The 22,198-nt window shown below is 42.8% G+C and overlaps 1 protein-coding gene and 2 long non-coding RNA genes across 5 annotated transcripts in view; 2 read left to right on the top strand and 1 right to left on the bottom strand.

Annotated features, from left to right (window-relative positions):
* Positions 1-381: 381 nt before the first annotated feature.
* Positions 382-3,419, bottom strand: LOC146427798 (uncharacterized). Its single transcript, XR_014856317.1, has 3 exons — positions 3,281-3,419; positions 2,093-2,224; positions 382-685 (listed from the first exon to the last, which is right to left on the bottom strand). It is a non-coding gene; the product is annotated as an uncharacterized LOC146427798 (long non-coding RNA).
* The window catches only part of NFYC (nuclear transcription factor Y subunit gamma), a 37,091-nt gene continuing 18,189 nt past the window's right edge, over positions 3,297-22,198 (top strand). For 2 of the 3 annotated variants that reach the window (XM_085081418.1, XM_085081416.1), the window contains exons 1-4: positions 3,297-3,426; positions 16,702-16,814; positions 19,255-19,326; positions 20,880-20,993. In XM_085081418.1, coding sequence (XP_084937544.1) covers positions 16,710-16,814; positions 19,255-19,326; positions 20,880-20,993 — 291 coding nt within the window. In that variant the 5' untranslated portion in view covers positions 3,297-3,426; positions 16,702-16,709. Of the gene's footprint in view, positions 3,427-7,594; positions 7,749-16,701; positions 16,815-19,254; positions 19,327-20,879; positions 20,994-22,198 lie in introns of those variants that run through there. The other variant, XM_085081417.1, reaches the window with a different exon arrangement.
* On the top strand, positions 16,821-18,634 carry LOC146427797 (uncharacterized). Its single transcript, XR_014856318.1, has 4 exons — positions 16,821-17,108; positions 17,282-17,599; positions 17,944-18,275; positions 18,463-18,634. It is a non-coding gene; the product is annotated as an uncharacterized LOC146427797 (long non-coding RNA).

The following is a 22,198-nucleotide window of genomic DNA, read 5'->3' as shown; positions in this document are numbered from 1 at the left end:
TGCAGGAATTTGCTGCAAGACATTTCCCACTCGGCTGCCAGCACGGAGCCTCCAGCTCCAAACCCACGGAAAACATACAAATTTGTCCCATTTCCTACATTTCTCCCACCAAAACCCACAAATCCCAAATTCCCAGTGCCTGCAGGGAATGGGGTTTTGTCCCCTGGTAGGGCAGAGGCACCAGTTTTGGGAAGGGTGACTGGAAGTGCAGCAGCCCCGTGGGATTTGACTTTCCTTTCTCATCCCCGACAATATTTCAAGGGATTTATATTTATATCCTGAACAATGATATTATTATTTAAAAAAAAAAAAAAAGGCTATAAAAAAAGAAACCTGTCAGGCTGCAAATTGGGGCACCAGAAGGACAAAAAGATGGAGTCATTGGTGAGGAAAAGGGATTATTATTATTTTTTTTTTTTTTTTTCATGGGAAAAATCCTGAGGCAGCATGAGTCACCTCCATGTCCTGGAGCCAGGAAAGCACAGTGCCTGGGAATTGGGAGAGCACAGAGTTTGGCTTGAATCAGCTCCAGGATGGCAGGGAAAAAATCCTCCTGTGCCCAGGGAGCAGCTCAGCCAGGTTCCAGCAGGGCTGGAAGTGTCCCTGGATGATCCCTGGGACAGCAGTGCCAGGGATGTCCTGGAGCTGCTGCTCAATGGGTGTGCAGAATGGCAGAAAAATTCTGCTGGAAATGCAAAAAACCAGAGAAAATAGAATAGAAATAGAGTAGAAAACTAATATATATAATATATATAATATATATGTATAGAATATATAGAATATATATAAAATACATATAATATATAATATATAATATATAATATATAATATATAATATATAATATATAATATATAATATATAATATATAATATATAATATATATGAGAGATATATATGGATATATAATCATATATATCATATATATAATTATATATATATTTTATATATATATATATATATATATATATAAAAAATATAATTAATCTATTAAGGTAGAATTCCAGAAATTCCTGAGAGTCCTACCATTGATAATAACATGGACAATTAATTGATAATCTATTAAGGTAGAATTCCAGAGATTCCATGGACAAATACATGGAAAATTAATTGATGGAATTAATCTACTAAGGTAGAATTCCAGAGATTCCTGGGAGTCCTACCATGGACAATAACATGGACAATTAATTGATAATTAATTAATTGATTTGTGGCATTCTACCTTAATAGAATTAATCTATTAAGGTAGAATTCCAGAAATTCCTGAGAATTCTACCATGGATAATAACATGGACAATTAATTGATAGAATTAATTCTATTAAGGTAGAATTCCAGAAATTCCTGAGAGTCCCACCATGGATAACAACACAGACAATGTTATTGTTTATTGACAATGTGGTTATTGTCAATTATTCATTAATTATGTCTTAAATCTCACAGGAAATCTTTGCTTCTCCTCCCTTTGGGGTTGTTTTTTGGGGTATTTTTGCTGACTATCAGCTGCCTCGAGTCTCCCCTCAGAGAGAAAAAGGATCTTTAATTCCTTTATCTATTCAAGTTGACTTCAGGAACATTTTTTCTCCCACAATGTGAACAATCAGAACTCTGTGGTCTCCCAGATATGCAAAACAGTTCTTTTTCTTCTCTTGTGGGCAGATGCAGCTGAACTACACAATGGGACTGAGAGTGAGTCAACTCAGCAACGCTGGATGGATTTAAATCCCATTTCTAACAAACTCCTATTGAAATTTCCCCATAAAAATGCCAAATGCAGGTGTGGAGAGAAGTTCGTGGAAACTCATCATCCCCCAAGCGTTTTTATAAAATATCTCTAAGGGATTTATTGTGATAAATGAGTGGATAGTGAATGTTGGTTCTCACATCTATGAATTTAGCATTTATAAATAATAAGGTACTGTGTAAAGTAGCATTTGGATAAAATAGAGTGAAGTAGAAACAAAGTTAGAGTGAATTATAACTATGTAATAGTTGGAGTTTGCTAGAAATGTGGTGAGAAATACATGGGAATAGATGTCTGTTAAACTGATAAACCACAAACCAGAGATCAAGATGTCCTGAAGGAATAAACAAACCTGATGTATCCTAAGAAATCTGTGATTTCCGGTCACACCTCCCTGGGCAGAGTGTCAATAAATTGAATTAGAGCTAAAGAACACTTCAGCCTTCAGCCCTGAGCCAAACCAGCACACTGAGGTATCTCCAGCCTGGCGGAGAGGGGAATAGAGTGAAGAAGGGATGATTGGAGTGGAAATGGTTTTTTGGATTTAATGAATATGTAAGTTACAGAAAGTACTTCAGTGCACGTTGAAATGAATAAGGTGTGGGGCTGAGAATGAGGCAAAGAGCTACTCTGTAAGGCTTTGTTCTCCTAATAAATGTTCAATATTATATTCCTAAAAATGCTGGCTGGTGAATTTGTCTATATCATGATCCTTCCCGGTTTATCCCAATCCATCCCAGTTTATCCCGATCCATCCCCATCCTTCCCAATCCGTCCCGATCCATCCCGATCCCATCCGGACTATCCCGGTTCATCCCCATCCATCCCAATCCATTCCAATCCATCCCGCTCCATCCCCATCCATCCCCATCCATCCCAATCTATCCCAATCCATCCCGATCCATCCCATCCCAATCCATCCCGGTTTATCCCAATCCATCCCGATCCAACCCAATCAATCCCAATCCATCCATCCCGATCCATCCCAGTTTATCCCAATCCATTCCAATCCATCCTAATCCATCCCAATCCACCCCAATCCATCCCGATCCATCCATCCCGATCCATCCCCATCCTTCCCAATCCGTCCCGATCCATCCCGATTCCATCCGGACTATCCCGACCCATCCCGGTTCATCCCGATCCATCCCAATCTATTCCGATCCATCTATCCCGCTCCAACCCCATCCATCCCAATCCATTCCAATCCATCCCGATCCATTCCCATCCATCCCAATCCATCCCGCTCCATCCCGATCCATCCCATCCCAATCCATCCCGGTTTATCCCAATCCATCCATCCTGATCCATTCCGGTTAATCCCGATCCATCCCGGTTTACCCCAATCCATCCCAATCCACCCCGATCCACCCCAATCCATCCCGATCCATCCATCCCGATCCATCCCCATCCTTCCCGCTTCCGCCCCGCCCCGCCACTCTCGCGAGATCCCCGCCGGGTCACGCGCGCGGCCGCGGCCCAGCCCGGGGAGGAGGAGGGGGGGGCAGAAGAGGGCGGAGCCTCCGCCCCGCCGCCTCACCGCCCCGCCGCCATCTTGTTTCTCGGCCGCTCGGCGCTCACTCCGCTCCGGCCGCCCCCCCTTCCACCCCGCCTCCCCGCCGGCCGCGCCGGAGGCAGCGCGGGCACCGGGCGGAGCAGGCGGAGGTCGCGGCGCCGGCCGCCCCGGTGAGTGCGCGGGGAGCGCGGCGGGGGGGAGGCGGCGGCGGGCCGTGAGGGGGCGCGGGGCGGGGGCGGCCCGAGGGGTCGGTGCGGCTCCCCCCCCCCCCCCCGGCAACGGCTGCGCTGCGATTGGCCGCGCCGCGGCGCGCGCGCTGATTGGCCCGCGCGGGGGAGGCGGGCGCGGGGAGGCGGGCGGTGATTGGCTGGCGGGGCGCGGAGCGGGGAGAGGACAGGCAGCGGACCGTTGTCCCGCGCGGCGCGGGGTGGGGGGGCGGCGGGGCTGAGGGAGCCCTCGGGGAGCCCTTGGGGTGCCCCGGAGCTCTAGAGCCCGCGATTCGGGGCTGAGGGAGGCCTCGGGGAGCCCTTGGGGAGCCCTTGGGGAGCCCCGGGAGCTCTAGAGCCCGCGATTCGGGGCTGAGGGAGGCCTCGGTGAGCCCGGGAGCCCCGGAGCTCTAGAGCCCGCGATTCGGGACTGAGGGAGGCCTCGGTGAGCCCGGGAGCGGCGGAGAGCCCCGGGAGAGCCCGAGAGGCCCGGCCTAGAGCCCGCGATCGGGGCTGCCAGCGCCCGGGGAGCACGCTGCCTCAGGGCCGGCGGGTGCTCTCCTCCTCCCGGTGCTTTCCCGGGCCGGCGGCGGGTGGGACCTGCCGGGCTGCCGCGGAGGAGGTGCTGAGGTGCTTCATCCCTGGGAGTGCCCAAGGGCTGGTTGGATAAAGCCTTGAGTAAAGCGGTCTAGTTGAAGGTGTCCGTGCTCGTGGCAGGGAGTGGAACTGGATGCGCTTTATGGTCTCTTTCACCCAAACCATTCCTGGTTCTGTGATTCCAAGGCACGCGGTGATCCTGAGCTGGCTGAACAAGGAGTGGGAGCAGGTAGAGAGGAGCTCGCATGTTTAGGTTGGGATAAGTTTTCAGGAAGAAATTCTTGGTTGTGAGGGTGATGAGGCCCTGGCACAGGGTGTCCAGAGAAGCTGTGGCTGCCCCTGGATCCCTGAAGTGTGCAAAGCCAGGCTGGATGGAACTTGGAACAACCTGGGACAGTGGAAGGTATCCCTGTCCATGGCAGAGGGAGGAACTGAACTTTTAAGGTCCAACCAGCCCTAAACATTCTGTAATTCCATGAATCTATGATTGCGTTTTCCCTAAAATCTTCGGGATTTTTGCCATCCAAGCCTTGAGAAGCTTCTTCAGGCTCTGCCACAGCATTTGGCAAGGAGAGGGACAGGACTACAACAAGGCAGGCGTGGGTTTCTGGTTTATTTTAGGTTTTTTTCAATCTGTGCTCAAAAAGCAGCGAGAGCTGTGAGAACACCTTTGGTCTCCCTAAATCCTGCTTTGACCCGAGCTGAGGGAATAAAAGAAATGCCCCCAGGTAGCTGGTGAAGCACAGAGCACTGCCAGCAGTGTGGGTGTGGTGTGGATCACAGGGAATTCTTTTGGGCTGAGTGGGATTGGGTTCAGGTTGGTTCCTGGTGTTTGAGGGGTGACAGGGCAGCTTTGGGGTGGCTTTTGGGGTGGCTGAGCTGTGTCCCAAGGCCACCTCCAGACCTTGGAGCTCTGGCAGATTCCAGGTTGCTCACAGGAGGAATAATAGCACTGGCTACCTCTGGATTGTGACTCTTAGGAATCTTGGTGAATGGAGTATTTTTCCTGAATTTGGGAATAAATTTTCCATGTCTCCATTGCTCTCTGAGCATGGACAATTCAAAGCCCATAAAGGTTTTCCTCCTCTAAACCAGCCATTCTGAGCCATCAAACTTCCTTGGCATCATCATCCTGTGTCTTTGCTCAGGTTTTTCAGTGAGGTTGTGGGTTTGGACTGAGCTGTCCCTGCTGGCTCTGATTGTCCTCATGCTCTGGGGACAGCCTGAGCTCACCTGGGCCTTGTGGTGACAAGGATGGCACAATCAGGGACCCAGGGGATGGCTGGAGCTGTGCCAGGGAGGTTTAGGGTGGATTTTTGGGGAAAGGCTCTTCCCCCAGAGGGTGTCAGAGCTGAACTCTCCACATTCCCAAGGCTGCATGGGATGCACAGGGTGGGATTGTTGGGGTTTTGCAGGGCCAGGGCTCGGGCTGGCTGATCCTTTATCCATTCCCACTCGGGATATTCCAGTTCTGGGATTGAGCAGAACCCCTGACAGCCCAGCTGCTCATTCCCAGCAGGAATAGCTGTGATCCTGCAGGTGCTGTGCTTGGCTGGGGACCTTGAGCTGCTCATTTTCCTGCCTGAATCTCACTGATGGATTCCTAGGAGTGGCACAGAGCAGCAGGAGGTGACAGAAATGGCTTCAGAACATTCCTTTCTGCTGCTGTGATCCCAGGAACTCTGTATTTCATGGAATCATGGAATGGTTTGGGTGGGAAGGACCTCAAAGCTCATTCAATTCCATCCCTGACAGAGCAGGAACACCTTCTACTATCCCAAATTGCTCCAAGCCCTGTCCAGCCTGGCCTTGGACACTTCCAGGGATCCAGAATTCCACAGCTTCTCTGGGAATTCCATCCCAGCCCCTCCCCACCCTCCCAGGGAACAATTCCTTCCCAAAATCCCATCCAAACCCTCTGTGACTTTAGAGCAACAACAGCTGCAGCGATTGAAATAAACCCTCCAGGGCTTCCCAAATTAATTCAGTGGGGTTTTTTTCCCCACAAATAAACCCTTCAGGGCTTCCCAAATTAATTCAGTGGGGTTTTTTTCCCCCACAAATAAACCCTTTACTGTAAGGCCTCCCAAAATTAATCGGTTTTTATTGTCATGAGGAATCAGCAAGCACTCTGTGAGCATCAGCTGTTCCCGTGGGTCATTCCCTTGTCCCTTGGGATGTGACAAGGCACGAGGGGACATGTTTTTGGCCAGTCAGTCCCTTTTGGAATTCCAGAATTCCAGCCAGGCATTCCTCAGCTCGGCAGGAAAGGTGCTGGGTTTGTTTTTCATACCACCACGAGTACCTCACATACCTCCAATAATCAGAATTCCGCAGCTTCCAGGCCCTGCTTTTTATCTCAGGAATGCCACAGGAAGAGAACAGAGTGTATTTATTTTTTTTAAGGCCGTGCTTTAACTAGTTCTATTCCTCAAATCGTCGGGAAGATCTATTTTTAAATTAATCTCTCCTCGCTATCAGATTCAAACTGATTTAATCTGCAGGACTCTAGTCAAGCTTTGGCTGTGCTTCCCAATATTTTTCCCCCCTGGATAATCCTGTCAGCACGTTGTTTCCAAGCAGGAAATTATGTTTTGGAGTTAAAGCTCCAAATCCATCGGGGTGTTGTTGATAACAACTGGGATTTGTGTGTCCAGAGGTTAAAAAAACCACCTTGTTCCAACAGCTTGATTATTGTGGACATTCCCATTCTTTAACCACGATATTCCCAAATTCCCACCCCATGGGGATGGAGGGGGCAGAGCGAGGCTGGGAGGTGCTGTTGTGGGTAAAACTGCAGGGAAATTACTGGTGTTGGAGGTGAATTCCCCACCGGGAATTTTGGTTCAGGGATTCATCCTGCTCGGGGGCTGGGCCTCGGTTTGGGGAAGGGAAGGCTGATCGGGGATCCCATCAAATGTCCCCAGGGGGTGGCAGAGGATGGTGGCAGGCTCTGTTCAGGGACAGCACGAGGAGCAATGGCCTTAACAACAAGTTCCACCTCACCTTAAGGAAAAACTTCATTCCACGGGGGTGGCAAAGCCCTGGAGTAACCGGAACTCTCCCTCTCTGGGGACATCCCAACCCCGCCTGGAGGTGTCCCCGTGTCACCCGCTCCGGGTGACCCTGCCGCGGCAGTGAGGTCAGGCTGGATGATCTCCAGAGATCCCAAAATTCCTGCCATCCCGCGCTCCGGCCGCGCGCGCTCCCGCCGCGCCGCGCGCACGTGCGAGCCCCGCGCCCCGCCGGGGAGGCGTGGCGGGAACCGCCGTGATTGACAGCCGCGCGGGCCAATCGGCGGCCGCCCCCGCCGGGCTCTCCAGGCGTTTGAATAGGAGGCGAGGCGGCCAATCGGGGCGGGGCAGGGGGGCGGGGCTTCGCTGACCCCTGCGGCCGCCGCTCAAGGTAACTTTAAAGCAGGAAGCGGCCGGCGAGGCTGCGCCGCGGCGCCGGCCAATGGGAGCGCGGGGCCGCGGGGCGCGCGGCCAATGGGGGAGCGCAGCGGCGGGGCGCGCGGCCAATGGGCGCGGGCGGGGGGCGGGCCGGGCGCGCGCAGCGGGGCGCGCGGGGCCGCCGCCGTTAAAGGGGCCGCGGGCAGAGCTCGGCCCGGCGCGGGGATCCCGCCGCTGCCGGGGTCACTCAAAGACAAAGCCATGGCGGGCAGCCCCCGCCCGCGGCCACGGCCGGCGGTGAGTCCGGGGCGCTGCCGCCGCGGTGCTAGCGGGGGAGGGCCGGCCCGGGCGGAGAGGCCAGGCCGCGGCGGCGGGGGATGCTCGCGCGTCCCGGTGCGGCGGGGGGTGGGCGGCGCGGCGGGAGCTGCCCGCCGCGGGCTTTGCGGTCAAAGCCCCGGTGCTGCCCGCCGAGCCGCCCGCCGTGCGGGCAGGATGGAGGGCACGGCAGCGCTGGGGCGCCCCGAGCGCGGCGGCGGCTCCCCGGTGCCCTTGGCCGCGATGGCACCGGGCGGGGACAGCGGGGACAGCCGAGCCGCGACACCCCCGGCGGGCGGGCAGGCAGCCCTTTGTTGTCGCTTCCCTCCGCGCCGAAGGTCACGGGGTGAACCGGGCTTGGGCGGCTCGGAGCTCCGCGGGGCTCCCCGGGCGGCGGAGCTCCGCCGCCGCAGCCCCAACTTGGAGCTCCGCCGCCGCAGCCCCAACTTGGAGCTCCGCCGCCGCAGCCCCAACTTGGAGCTCCGCCGCCGCAGCCCCAACTTGGAGCTCCGCCGCCGCAGCCCAACTTGGAGCGGGGCCTGCGCGAGTGACCTTGAGATCGCAGCGCTCCGAGCCGCCGCGCTGAAGGACAAAGTTTGTTTGCGGCACTTTGGACCCAAAAAAAAAAAAAAGAGAGAAAAAAGAGAGGAGGGAGAAAAGCGGAGCTGCTCCTCCAGCAAGGGCACGGGGAGGAGTTGGGAGGTTCGGATTAAAGTTGGTTCCATTCCTGCTCTGCTCATCCTTCCCCTCCCAGCGTGAAAAATCACCTTTTTTCCCCTCTCTCCTCTTGACCTTAAAAGCGTTATGGTGGAAAATGAAGGAGAATTAGGTTGTACAACTCCTCCCTGGGAGGATTTTAGGCTCCAAGCCCTTGAAGCTGAGCTTGGTCAGGATTTCCTTCCTTCCCAGGGTTATTTGGGGTGTTTTAATTAATAATTAACACTCCCAGCGCCTCGTCTCGGGGTTGTCCAACTTCTTGGCGCTGTCACAGTTTCGCTGTCAGGAGGAGAAATGTCCCAAATAATTCCCCTTAATAATTCCCCTAAATAATTAGGGAAATACTGGAGGAACTTCTGGTCCAGCACTGGGAGATTTCCTGTGAGCACGAAGGTCATCATCAGCATCTTGGAGCAAAAAATTACATATTTAAATCCATTTATTTTGAAATTCGGGTATATCCAGCTTGCAGGACACGAGGGCGACCTGCAGCTCCCAGAAATTAGGATAAATTAGGATAAAAATCTTGATTACACCCAATATTTGTCATATTTTTATCGCCTCAGCTTGCAGGAGGCTGGGGAAGAGTAGGTGCTGCTTGATCTTTCTAGGTCAAGAGCAGCAGGAAGAGCCTGGGAAACCTGGAAATGGATTTATTAACAAATTATTCCAGTTCCTGACTTATTTATTATTTTTTTTTCTCTCCCAGCACTGTTAGGTGTAGGAAGAGAGCATTTTAAAGGAGTGAAGTTTGGGTGTTTCTTCTGCTCCAAAGATCTCCAGGGATGTTGTTGTTGTTGTTTTCTAGGAGTTTGATTGTCTGGGAGTTTGATTTTTTAGTTTTATTCTCTATATAAGTTTGGGTTTTTTAGCTTTATTCTATGTGTTTGGATTTTTAGCTTTATTCTATGAGTATTTGGTTTTTCAGTTTTATTCTGTGTGAGTTTGATTTTTTAGTTTTATTCTCTATATAAGTTTGATTTTTTGGCTTTATTCTATATGAGTTTGGCTTTTTAGCTTTATTCTGTGTGAGTTTGGTTTTTCAGTTTTATTCTGTGTGAGTTTGATTTTTTTTAAGTTTTATTCTCTATATAAGTTTGATTTTTTGGCTTTATTCTATATGAGTTTGGCTTTTTAGCTTTATTCTGTGTGAGTTTGCTTTTTCAGTTTTATTCTGTGTGAGTTTGATTTTTTTTAGTTTTATTCTCTATATAAGTTTGATTTTTAGCTTTATTCTATGAGTTTGGATTTTTAGCTTTATTCTATGTGAGTTTGCTTTTTCAGTTTTATTCTGTGTGAGTTTGATTTTTTTAGTTTTATTCTCTATATAAGTTTGATTTTTTAGCTTTATTCTATGTGAGTTTGGCTTTTTAGCTTTACTCTATATGAATTTGGTTTTTCAGTTTTATTCTCTAGATGAGTTTGTTTTTTTAGCTTTATTCTGTGTGAGTTTGCTTTTTCAGTTTTATTCTGTGTGAGTTTGATTTTTTTAGTTTTATTCTCTGTGAGTTTGGCTTTTTAGCTTTATTCTGTATGAGTTTGGTTTTTCAGCTTTATTCTCTATATGAGTTTTGGTTTTTCAGCTTTATTCTCTATATGAGTTTTGGTTTTTCAGCTTTATTCTCTATATGAGTTTTGGTTTTTCAGCTTTATTCTCTATATGAGTTTTGATTTTTCAGCTTTATTCTCTATATGAGTTTTGATTTTTTAGCTTTATTCTCTATATGAATTTGGTTTTTTAGCTTTATTCTCTATATGAATTTGGTTTTTTAGCTTTATTCTATACGAGTTTGGTTTTTCAGTTTTATTCTAGATGAGTTTGATTTTTTAGCTTTGTTCTATATGAGTTTGGTTTTTCAGTTTTATTCTAGATGAGTTTGATTTTTTAGCTTTGTTCTAGATGAGTTTGGTTTTTCAGTTTTATTCTAGATGAGTTCGAGTTTTTAGCTTTACTCTAGATGAGTTTGGGTTTTTAGCATTATTCTGTATGAGTTTGGCCTTTTAGTTTTATTCTATGAGTTTGGTTTTTCAGTTTTATCCTATGTGAGTTTGGTTTTTTTACCTTCATTCTCCTCAAAATTTGCTTTTCTACTTTTAACCTTTCAGTCTGATTTCCCACCTTGATTTTCCAGCAGTTTGCTTTTTCCTGGCAGTTTTCTTCTTTATTTCCCCCAAAATCATAACCCAGAACTTCAAGCTTGAAAAACACCTCCATCTTTTTATTTAATTTCCTTTTCCACCCTTTTTTCCCCTTTTTTTTCCACCCTTTTTCCACTGTCACCAATTCAAGCAGTGAAAGTTTTGAGGACTTTTTTAGGGAGGGGACATTGCTGTCCCCAACTTGAGTGAGGAGATGCATGAGAGGGGTTTGGGTCACCTTTCCAACCACTAAATTCGAGTTTTATTTCATTTAATCAGGCTAATATATTTCTATAATTGGGTTGAAATCTGTATTTTCATCATGTTGGAAGTTTTAATGCCTTAATGATTCCAGTGTGGTTATTGCTGATTGGGATGCTGTGGGTTTGGTGCTTAATTAGGCTTAATTTTTCAAGTGTTTCGACTTTTTTGGGATTTTCTGGGATGAGGGATGGATGGAGAGAGGAGTGGGGATGGATTTTTAATGCCAGAGGGTGGGGAGAGATGGGATTTTGGGATGGAATGACCCCAAAATCCACTCTGGGAGATGTTCCTGCAGGAGAATCCCAACGAGGAGGTTCACCAGGGGAACAACCTTTTCCCAAAAAATAAATCCCACAGAGCAGGGAATGAGGGAAAAGGTTTCCCAGAGAAGCTCCTGGATCCCTGGAATGTCCAAGGAGCAACATGGGATAGGGAAAAATGTCCCTGTCCATGGATAGGGTGGGATTTAAGGATTGGGATTTCCACCCAAACCATCCCATAGTTTGTGGATTGGGTTTTGATCCCAAACCTGACCCCATCAGTCTCTTCCCAGGTGTTGTTCCTCTGCTTTTCCAGGGAATATTTTCTATGGAATATTTTCCATATATTGCCATCCCTGTGGATGTCACAGCTGATCCCAAACTCCACCCCATCAATCCCTTCCCAGGTATTTTTCCAGTGCTTTTCCATGGAATATTTTCCATTCATTGCCATCCCTGTGGATGTCACAGCTGATCCCAAACCGAACCCCATCAATCTGTTCCCAGATGTTGTTCTGTGCTTTTCCAGGGAATATTTTCCATGGAATATTTTCCATGCATTGCCATTCCTATGGATGTCACAGCTGATCCCAAACCCAGCCACATCAGTCTCTTCCCAGGTGTTGTTCTGTGCTTTTCCAGTGTTTTTCCAGGGAATATTTTCCATGGAATATTTCCCATGCATTGCCATTCCTGCGGATATCACAGCTGATCCCAAATTCCACCACATCAGTCTCTTCCCAGATGTTGTTCCTCTTCTTTTCCAGGGAATGTTTTCCATATAATGCCATCCCTGTGGACATCACAGCTGATCCCAAACCCAACCCCATCAATCTGTTCCCAGATGTTGTTCTGTGCTTTTCCAGGGAATATTTTCTATACATTGCCATCCCTGTGGACGTCACAGCTGATCCCAAACCCCACCACATCAGTCTCTTCCCAGGTATTTTTCCAGTGCTTTTCCAGGGAATATTTCCCATGGAATATTTTCCCTGTATTGCTATCCCTATGGATATCACAGCTGATCCCAAATTCCACCTCATCCATCTCTTCCCAGATGTTATCCCTCTGCTTTTCCAGGGAATATTTTCCAGGGAATATTCCAGACTAGACCACATTAGTGTCTTCCCAGGTGTTGTTCCTCTGTTTTTCCTCTGCTTTTCCATGGAATATTTTCCATGCTTTGCCATTCCCATGGATATCACAGCTGATCCCAAATTCCACCACATCAGTCTCTTCCCAGATGTTATTTCTCTGCTTTCCCATGGAATATTTCCCATGGAATATTTCCCATGCATTGCCATTCCCATGGACATCACAGCTGATCCTAAACCCAACCATATCAATCTCTTCCCAGGTATTTTTCCAGTGCTTTTCCAGGGAATATTTTCCATGCTTTGCCATTTCCATGGATGTCACAGCTGATCCCAAATTCTATCTCATCCATCTCTTCCCAGATGTTGTTCCTCTGCTTTTCCAGGGAATATTTTCCATGGAATATTTTCCACACATTACCACCCCATGGATGTTTTCCCAGCACTGACTCCTCCCAAAAAGGCGTTTGCCACCTGCCAGCCGCCTCTCTCCAAGCCCCATTCCAGGACTTTCCCAAGGAATCCTCCCAAAAATCGGGATGAACCTGCTGTGCTGCAATACCAACTCCCTGCCTGCCACCACTTGAGGGGTTTTTTCCAGCTGCAACACAAATCCTGCTGGGTTTTTTCACGGTTTGCAGCGGCAAAATGTGAATTTTCGAGAGTTCCGCGGTGAGATTTGGTTTTCTGACCAAAATCCGTGGTGCCAGAGTGGCTCAAAATTAATTTTAATTTGATTTTTTTACCTATTTAAGCAGTCAAAAGCTGAATATTGGGGTGGAAGGAGAAACCAGTGATCATTTCCAGCTGCTGCAATGGCAAAATCTGAATTTTTGAGAGTTCCACGGCGACATTTGGTTTTCTGACCAAAAGCTGTGGTGCCAAAGTGGCTCAAAATTGTTTTCAATTTGATATTTTTACATGTTTAACTGGTCAAAATGTGAATATTGAGGTGGAAGGATAAAGCACTGATAATTTCCAGATGCTGCAGTGGCAATATCTGAATTTTTGAGAGCTCCACGGTGAGATTTGGGCAGCAGGAAAAAAATCTGTGGTGCCAAAATGGCTCAAAATTAATTTCAATTTGATTTTTTTACTTATTTAAGCAGTCAAAAGCTGAATATTGGGGTGGAAGGAGAAACCATTGATCATTTCCAGCTGCTGCAATGGCAAAATCTGAATTTTTGAGAGTTCCACGGTGAGATTTGGTTTTCTAACCAAAATCTGTGGTGCCAAAGTGGCTCAAAATTGTTTTTAATTTGATTTTTTTTACATTTTTAAGTGACCAAAAGCTGAATATTGGGGTGGAAGGAGAAACCATTGATCATTACCAGCTGCTGCAGTGACAATATCTGAATTTTTGAGAGTTCCTCGGTGAGATTTGGTTTTCTAACCAAAATCTGTGGTGCCAAAGTGGCTCAAAATTAATTTTAATTTAATTTTTTTTACATGTTTAATCGGTCAAAGTGTGAATCTTGAGGTGGAAAGAGAAGCCATTAATCATTTCCAGCTGCTGCAGTGGCAATATCTGAATTTTTGAGAGTTCCGTGGTGAGATTTGGGCAGAAGGAAGAAATCTCTGGTGCCAAAATGGCTCAAAATTAATTTTAATTTGATTTTTTTTTACCTTTTTAAGCTTCTCAAAAGCTGAATATTGAGGTGGAAGGAGAAAGCAGTGATCCCAAACACAATGAACTCTTTTTCCACCTCCCAAAGCCACTAAAAACCTCAAAATTAAAGAAACTAAAGCTGAAAAAAAACCTCAATTTCTGGCACTTTGCGTCTCTCAACAACCTCCTTGTGGTGACCAGGTGGTTTGGAAGTGTCATCAAAATTAATTTGAATTATTTAATGAATATTATTAATTAAATACTCACCTTTGGGGCTCAGATTTTATTCTTCAGGGGGTTTTCTGGCTGTTGTGGTGTTGGGTTTTATTTATTTATTTTTTTCCTGGTAAAGTTTAGTATTTAAAATACAAAAAAAAAGAAAAAAAAAAGATAAAAAAAGCAATGATTACTCCAGGAAAATTTGGGAAAAAGCAGGCAGGACTTGGGACTGGATGAGGATTTTATTCCCACTGGATTCCTGGGAATGTTACGTGGATCTGCTTAGCTAAAAAACCTGAATACATCTCAGGGTGGAACTGCAGATTTTGGCTTTATTTGGGATTTTTTTCTCCCTGCAGGTTGTGTTTTCCAGGAGCTGAAGTGGCAAAAAAAAATCCCCTTTTTGGGATTTTGGGAAAAATCCCCTTTTCTGTTTGGCTGCTTCCCCTTTCCCAGGATGCCCAAAAAGGAGCACAGAGCAGCATTTGGTGGGAAAATAATCCCAAAAAATCCACACCAGAGGTGTCTCTGTGCTTCCTCTGCTGTCCTGTGGAGTGAAGCAATCCCAAATTTTGGGAATTTTGGGAATTTTCGTGTTTGTCAGAGGTGTTGTGTTGGAAAACTCTGACTTTCCATCCTTGGGAATCTGCTCTGGAATCACCTCCAGGGTTTTTTTAATTTTTTAAATTTGCTTTTTTCCCCTCAATGTGGAAAGAAAATCTTATTTTCCCTGTTGATATCCCAAGCTGTGAATCCCAGTTTTCCCTGTTAGAGAATTCCAGGATATTTTGGGTTGGAAATCCCTTAAATCCCATAAATCCCTTAAATCCCATCCCATTCCATCTGGGACACTTCCCACATCCCCAGGGTGTTCCAGCCTGGATTTGAACATTCCAGGAATTCCAGAATCTTCTCTGGGAAAGCTTTTCCCTCATTCCCTGCTCTGTGGGGTTGGATTTTTTGGGATGAGGTTGTTCCCTTGCTGGTTTCCCCATATATGGACATCCTCATTGGGATTTTCCTGCAGGAACATCTCCCAGCGTGGATTTTGGGGTCATTCCATCCTCTGGGGGAAGAATTTTATCCCAAATCCAACCTAAATCCTCTGTGGTGTTCCCTGGAATCCTGTCCCTGTTTTCCAGGGGAATTTGGGGTTGGAGCAGCTGCTTTGGGAGCCTTTGGTGGGTGAGCTTAGGGATCTTGAGAGAGGAAATCGGGATGGATGGATGGAATCCATGGAATTCATGGATGGATGGGTAGAATCCATGGAATTCATGAGTGGATGGATGGATGGAATCAGTGGAATTCATGGATGGATGGATGGATGGGAATGGATAGATGTGATCCATGGAATTCATGGATGGGTGGATGGGATCCATGGAATTCATGGATGGAGGGATGGATAGAATCCATGGAATTCATGGAGGGATGGATGGATGGGATCTGTGGAATGGATGGATGGATGCATGGAATTAATGAATGGATGAAGGGATGGATGGATGGATGGATGGATCCATGGAATTCATGGAGGGATGGATGGATAGATGGATGGATGGAATTCATGGATGGATGGATCCATGGAATTCATGGATGGATGGATGGATGGGATCCATGGAGGAATGGATGGAATTCATGGATGGATAGAGGGATGGGATCCATGGAATTCATGGATGGATGGATGGATGGATCCATGGAATTCATGGATGGAGGGATGGATGGGAATGGATAGATGGGATTCATAGAGTTCAGGGATGGATGGATGGATGGATGGATGGATCCATGGAATTCTTGGAGGGATGGAGGGATGTGACCTGTGGAATTCATGGATGGATCTGTGGAATTCATTCATGGATGGATGGAATCCATGGAATTCATTAATGGATGGATGGAGGGACAGGATCCATGGAATTCATGGAGGGAGGGATGGACGGATCCATGGAATTCATGGAAGAATGGAGCAGAGTGAACCCACAAAATTCCCCTGTAAAACTCCCCACATGAAAAACCCCAAACAGGTTTCAACCCAGCTCCAAGGATATCCTCAGATGGAGGAATTTCCCCCCAATTCTCACCCAAACCCTATAAATTTGACTCCATTCCCATTTTTCCTGCCTCCATCCCTCTCTCCCTCCTCTCTAATTCCCATTTTTCCCTTTCCCAGCTCCCAGGATATCCACAGATGGAGGAATTCCCCCCAGTTTTCACCCAAACCCTACAAATTTGACTCCATTCCCTCTTTCCCTCTTCTCTAATTCCCATTTTTCTCTCTCCCAGCTCCCAGGATCTCTGTGGATGGAGGAATTTCCCCCCAATCTTCACCCAAACCGTATAAATTTGACTCCATTCCCACTTTTCCTGCCTCCATCCCTCTCTCCCTCCTGGCTAATTCCCATTTTTGGCTCTCCCAGCTCCCAGAATGTCCACAGTTGGAGGAATTTCCCCAATTTTCACCCAAACCCTATAAATTTGACTCCATTCCCTGTTTCCCTCCTGGTTAATTCCCATTTTTCCCTCTCCCAGCTCCCAGGATGGAGGAATTTCCCCCCAATCTTCACCCAAACCCTACAAATTTGACTCCATTCCCACTTTTCCTGCCTCCATCCCTCTCTAATTCCCATTTTTCCCTCTCCCAGCTCGCAGGATGTCCACGGATGGAGGGTTTGGGGCGGCAGGGAACAGTGATGCTCAGCAGAGCCTGCAGTCCTTCTGGCCTCGGGTGATGGAGGAGATCCGCAACCTCACCGTGGTGAGATTCCCAAAAAAACCAGGGAAAAATTCCGGGAGAAATAAAGGTTGGGTTGAGGGTGGTTCTGCTGTGGGATGTAGGAAATTGGGTGTTGATATGGGTTTTATATGGGATTTATTTGGGATAAGGTGGTTTGGGAGGTGATTGATGATTCCCCAGTTAGGGAGATTCCCAAAAAAAAAACCAGGGAAAAATTCCAGGTGAAATGAAGCTGGGATTGAGGGTGGTTCTGCTGTGGGGTGTAGGAAATTGGGTGTTTATATGGGATTTATGTGGGATAAGGTGGTTTGGGAGGTGATTGATAATCTCCCAGAATAGAAAATCACTGGGAGAAATTCCGGGTGATATGAAGCTTGGATTGAGTGTGGTTCTGCTCTGGGATATGGGAAATTGTGTGTTTATATGGGATTTATATGGGATTTTTGGGTTTTTGGGTTTTTGGGTTTTTGGGTAAGGTGGTTTGGGAGGTGATTGGTAATTCCCCAGTTAGGGAGATTCCCAAAAAAAAAGAAACAGGGAAAAATTTCAAGCAAAATAAAGTTTGTATTGAACATGGTTCTGCTGTGGGATGTAGGAAATTGGGTGTTTAGATGGGATTTGTATGGGATTTATTTGGGATAAGGTGGTTTGGGAGGTGATTGATAATCCCCAGTTAGGGAGATTCCCAAAAAAACACAGGGAAAAATTCCGGGAGAAATGGAGCTGGGATTGAACATGGTTCTGCTCTGGGATGTAGGAAATTGGGTGTTTATATGGGATTTATATGGGTGCTTATATGGGATAAGGTGGTCTTGGAGGTGATTGAAGATTCCAAAGTTAGGGAGATTCCCAAAAAAAAACCAGAGAAAAATTCCAGATGAAATAAAGCTGGGATTGAGTGTGGTTCTGCTCTGGGGTGTAGGAAATTGGGTGTTTATATGGGATTTATAAGGTGGTTTGGGAGGTGATTGGTAATTCCCTAAGGTCGGGATATTCCCAAAAAAACCATGGAAAAATTCCAGGAGAAATAAAGCTGGGATTGAATGTGGTTCTGCTGTGGGGTATGGGAAATTGGGTGTTTATATGGGGTTTATATGGGTGTTTATATGGGATTTATATGGGGTTTATATGGGATAAAGTGGTCTGGGAGGTGATTGATAATTCACCAGTTAGGGAGATTCCCAAAAAAAAAACCAGGGAAAAATTCCAAGTGAAATAATTGGAGTGAAATGAAGCTGGGATTGAGTGTGGTTCTGCTGTGGGATATAGGAAATTGGGTGTTTATATGGGATTTATATGGGATTTATTTGGGATAAGGTGGTTTGGGAGGTGATTGATGATTCCCCAGTTAGGGAGATTCCCAAAAAAAAACCAGGGAAAAATTCCAGATGAAATAAAGCTGGGATTGAACGTGGTTCTGCTCTGGGATGTAGGAAATTGGGTGTTTAGATGGGATTTATATGGGTGTTTATATGGGATAAGGTGGTTTGGAGGGTCATTGATGATTCCCCAGTTAGGGAGATTCCCAAAAAACCAGGGAAAAATTCCAAGTGAAATAATTGGAGTGAAGTAAAGCTGGGATTGAGTGTGGTTCTGCTCTGGGATATGGGAAATTGTGTATTTATATGGGATTTATATGGGATTTATATGGGATAAGGTGGTTTGGGAGGTGATTGGTGTTTCCCCAGTTAGGGAGATTCCCAAAAAAACCACTGAGAAAAATTCTTAATTCCAATGGTTTAGGAAATAGAATTGATTATTTCAAATATAAGTAATTGGAGAAATGTGTGCCATCAGAAATACTCTGTTCTGCAGAGGGGAAATAATGACCTGAAGTGTTTGACAGGAGAATTATCTCAATGTAAAATAATTTTTTAAAAAATATATATATGTCTGTATATATTTATTATATAAATTTTTTATATTTATTAATAATTTATATTACTAATTATTATATATTTATTATATAAATATATAATTGTTATATGTTACTATTATTTTATTTTGTCTATATTTTATCTAATACTATATTATTATATATTATATATTATATATTATTGTATAATTATATATATATAATATTATAGTATTACATGTAATATTTTATAATATTATATATAATATAATATTACATGTAATGATATAATATTATAATATTTCCATAATAATATTGATATATTATATATTTTCTATATTTTATTTATTATATTAATTATAATTATTTTTTTATTTTGTTTTATTAAAGGTTTTATTATATGAAATCTTAATTTAAAATGTTAAAGATTTTATTATATAAAATCTTTTTAAAAAGGAATTCCCAGTCCTCAGGAGGAGCTGCCACACCTGAAAGAGAATAAATCTGATTTTATCCATTTCAGTTGTAGAAAACACAGATTTTTAACCATTTTTTTCAATTAAAAATCAATTAAAATCAATTAAAATCTCTCCAATCTCTCTGCAGAAAGATTTCCGAGTTCAGGAACTTCCTTTGGCTCGGATTAAGAAGATCATGAAGTTGGATGAAGATGTGAAGGTAAATTGATTTGAAAAATAAAGATATTTTTACCTGGAATGTTTATCATCCTTTTCCTGCTCATTTTATTTAAAATTCCTGCAAAATTAACAATTCTTCTCATCATTTTTATTTTTTTAAAGCATTTTTTTAGCAAAATTCCTTGGCCTTCTATAATTATAACTATAAATAATTTCATATAACTATAAATAATTATATATATAATTATAACTATAATTAGAACTAGAAATAATTAAATATATATAATTTATAAGTGGAATTAAACTGAGCTGGGAAAGCAAAAGGATTTGGGATTTTCATTGAGGCTTTTGCAGTTTGGTTTTCTTGGGATAAATCCCACTGTGAAAATAAATATAAATAATAATAAAAGTTAATAATAAACAATAATAAAAAATTCATATCAAAATAATAATTTGGCTGCTTTTCTCTAGTGCTTAAATGTCTTTTGTCAAGTTCCCTCTTTGTTTTTGTTTAATTTCCCAAAGATTTAGAGTGATTTTTGTGCAATTTTATTCACTTTTGATGGAAAAATGAGCAATAATTCAGGTGGATAACGTGGATTTGATCCCAATAAATTGACATCACTGAAATTTGTATCATTTATTTTAGTTTTTCATGGAAAAATAAACAATAATTCAGGTGGTTAACACGGATTTGATCCCAGCAGATTAACACCACTTAAATCTGTATCATTTATTTTAGTTTTTTGTTTCTATTAAATCAAATAGAATGAAATTCAAATCCGATTTTTTTTTTTTTTTTCCATTCAAATTTCGAAATTTTTTTTCAATTTTCAATTAAAATTTCGAAATTTTTTTTTTCAATTTTCAATTCAAATTTCGAATTTTTTTTCAATTTTCAATTCAAATTTCGAATTTTTTTTCAATTTTCAATTAAAATTTCGATTTTTTTTTTCAATTTTCAATTAAAATTTCGATTTTTTTTCAATTTTCAATTAAAATTCAAATTTTTTTCAATTTTCAATTAAAATTTCAAATTTTTTTTTTCAATTTTCAATTAAAATTTCAAATTTTTTCAATTTTCAATTAAAATTTGAATTTTTTCAATTTTCAATTAAAATTTCAAATTTTTTCAATTTTCAATTAAAATTTCGAATTTTTTTTCAATTTTCAATTAAAATTTCGAATTTTTTTCAATTTTCAATTCAAATTTCGAATTTTTTTCAATTTTCAATTAAAATTTTGAATTTTTTTTCAATTTTCAATTCAAATTTCGATTTTTTTTCAATTTTCAATTAAAATTTCGAATTTTTCAATTTTCAATTAAAATTTCAAATTTTTTTCAATTTTCAATTCAAATTTCGATTTTTATTTCAATTTTTTTTCAATTTTCAATTAAAATTTCGAATTTTTTTCAATTTTCAATTCAAATTTCGAATTTTTTTTTTCAATTTTCAATTAAAATTCAATTTTTTTTTCAATTTTCAATTCAATTTCGACTTTTTTTTTTAATTTTCAATTAAAATTTCAAAAATTTTTTTTTTTCAATTAAAAAATTAAAAATAACAGCAAATAAATGTTCTTTCCTGGCAGATGATCAGTGCAGAAGCTCCTGTCCTCTTTGCCAAAGCTGCTCAGATTTTCATCACTGAGCTCACCCTGCGAGCTTGGATCCACACTGAGGACAACAAACGCAGAACTCTCCAGGTAAAATCCCATTTTTAGGTCCCTAAAGTCTCCAATAAATCCTAAAAATCATCAGTGAAACCTCCAGCAGATCCCAAATCCTTTACGTTGTTAAATTCTTCCTAAATTCTTAAATCTTTCATTCTTAAATCGTAAAAAATTATCAATAAAAAGCATTGAGTTTTTATTTCAGGTTCCTAAATTCTTCAATAAATCCTAAAAATCATCAATGAAACCTCCAGCAGATCCCAAATCCTTTATGTTGTTAAATTTCAGGTTCCTAAATTCTTAATAAATCATAAAAATTATCAATAAAAATAAAAACCATTGAGTTTTTATTTCAGATCCTTAAATTCTTCAATAAATCCTAAAAATCATCCATGAAACCTCCAGCAAATCCCAAATCCTTTATGTTCTTAAATTTCAGGATCCTAAATTCTTAAATCATAAAAATTATAAATAAAAATCATCAATAAAAATACCGTTGGGTTTTAATTTCAGACCCTAAATTGTTAAATAAATCCTAAAAATCATCCATGAAACCTCCAGCAGATCCCAAATCCCTTAGGTTGTTAAATTCTTCCTAAATTCCTAAATCATGAATTCCTAAATTCTTAAATCTCTCATTCTTAAATCATAAAAATTATCAATAAAAATAAAAACCATTGGGTTTTTATTTCAGACCCTAAATTCTTCAGTAAATCCTAAAAATCATCCATGAATCCTCCAGCAAATCCCAAATCCTTTATGTTCTTAAATTTCAGGATCCTAAATTGTTAAATCATAAAAATTATCAATAAAAATCATCAATAAAAATACCATTGGGTTTTTATTTCAGATCCTTAAATTCTTCAATAAATCATAAAAATCATCAATGAAACCTCCAGCAGATCCCAAATCCCTTAGGTTGTTAAATTCTTCCTAAATTCCTAAATCATGAATTCCTAAATTCTTAAATCTCTCATTCTTAAATCATAAAAATTATGGGTTGGGTTTTTATTTCAGGTCCCTAAATTCTTCAATAAATCCTAAAAATCATCCATGGAACCTCCAGCAGATCCCAAATCCTTTATGTTCTTAAATTTCAAGTTCCTAAATTGTTAAATAAATCATAAAAATCATCCATGAATCCTCCAGCAGATCCCAAATCCTTTATGTTCTTAAATTTCAGGATCCTAAATTCTTAAATCATAAAAATTATAAATAAAAATCATCAATAAAAATAC

This window comes from Lichenostomus cassidix, chromosome 23 (genome assembly GCF_008360975.1).
Source record: "Lichenostomus cassidix isolate B80296 chromosome 23, HeHo_3.0, whole genome shotgun sequence".
In the NCBI taxonomy this organism is placed as follows: domain Eukaryota; kingdom Metazoa; phylum Chordata; class Aves; order Passeriformes; family Meliphagidae; genus Lichenostomus; species Lichenostomus cassidix.
This window is presented reverse-complemented; position numbering and strand designations above follow the sequence as displayed.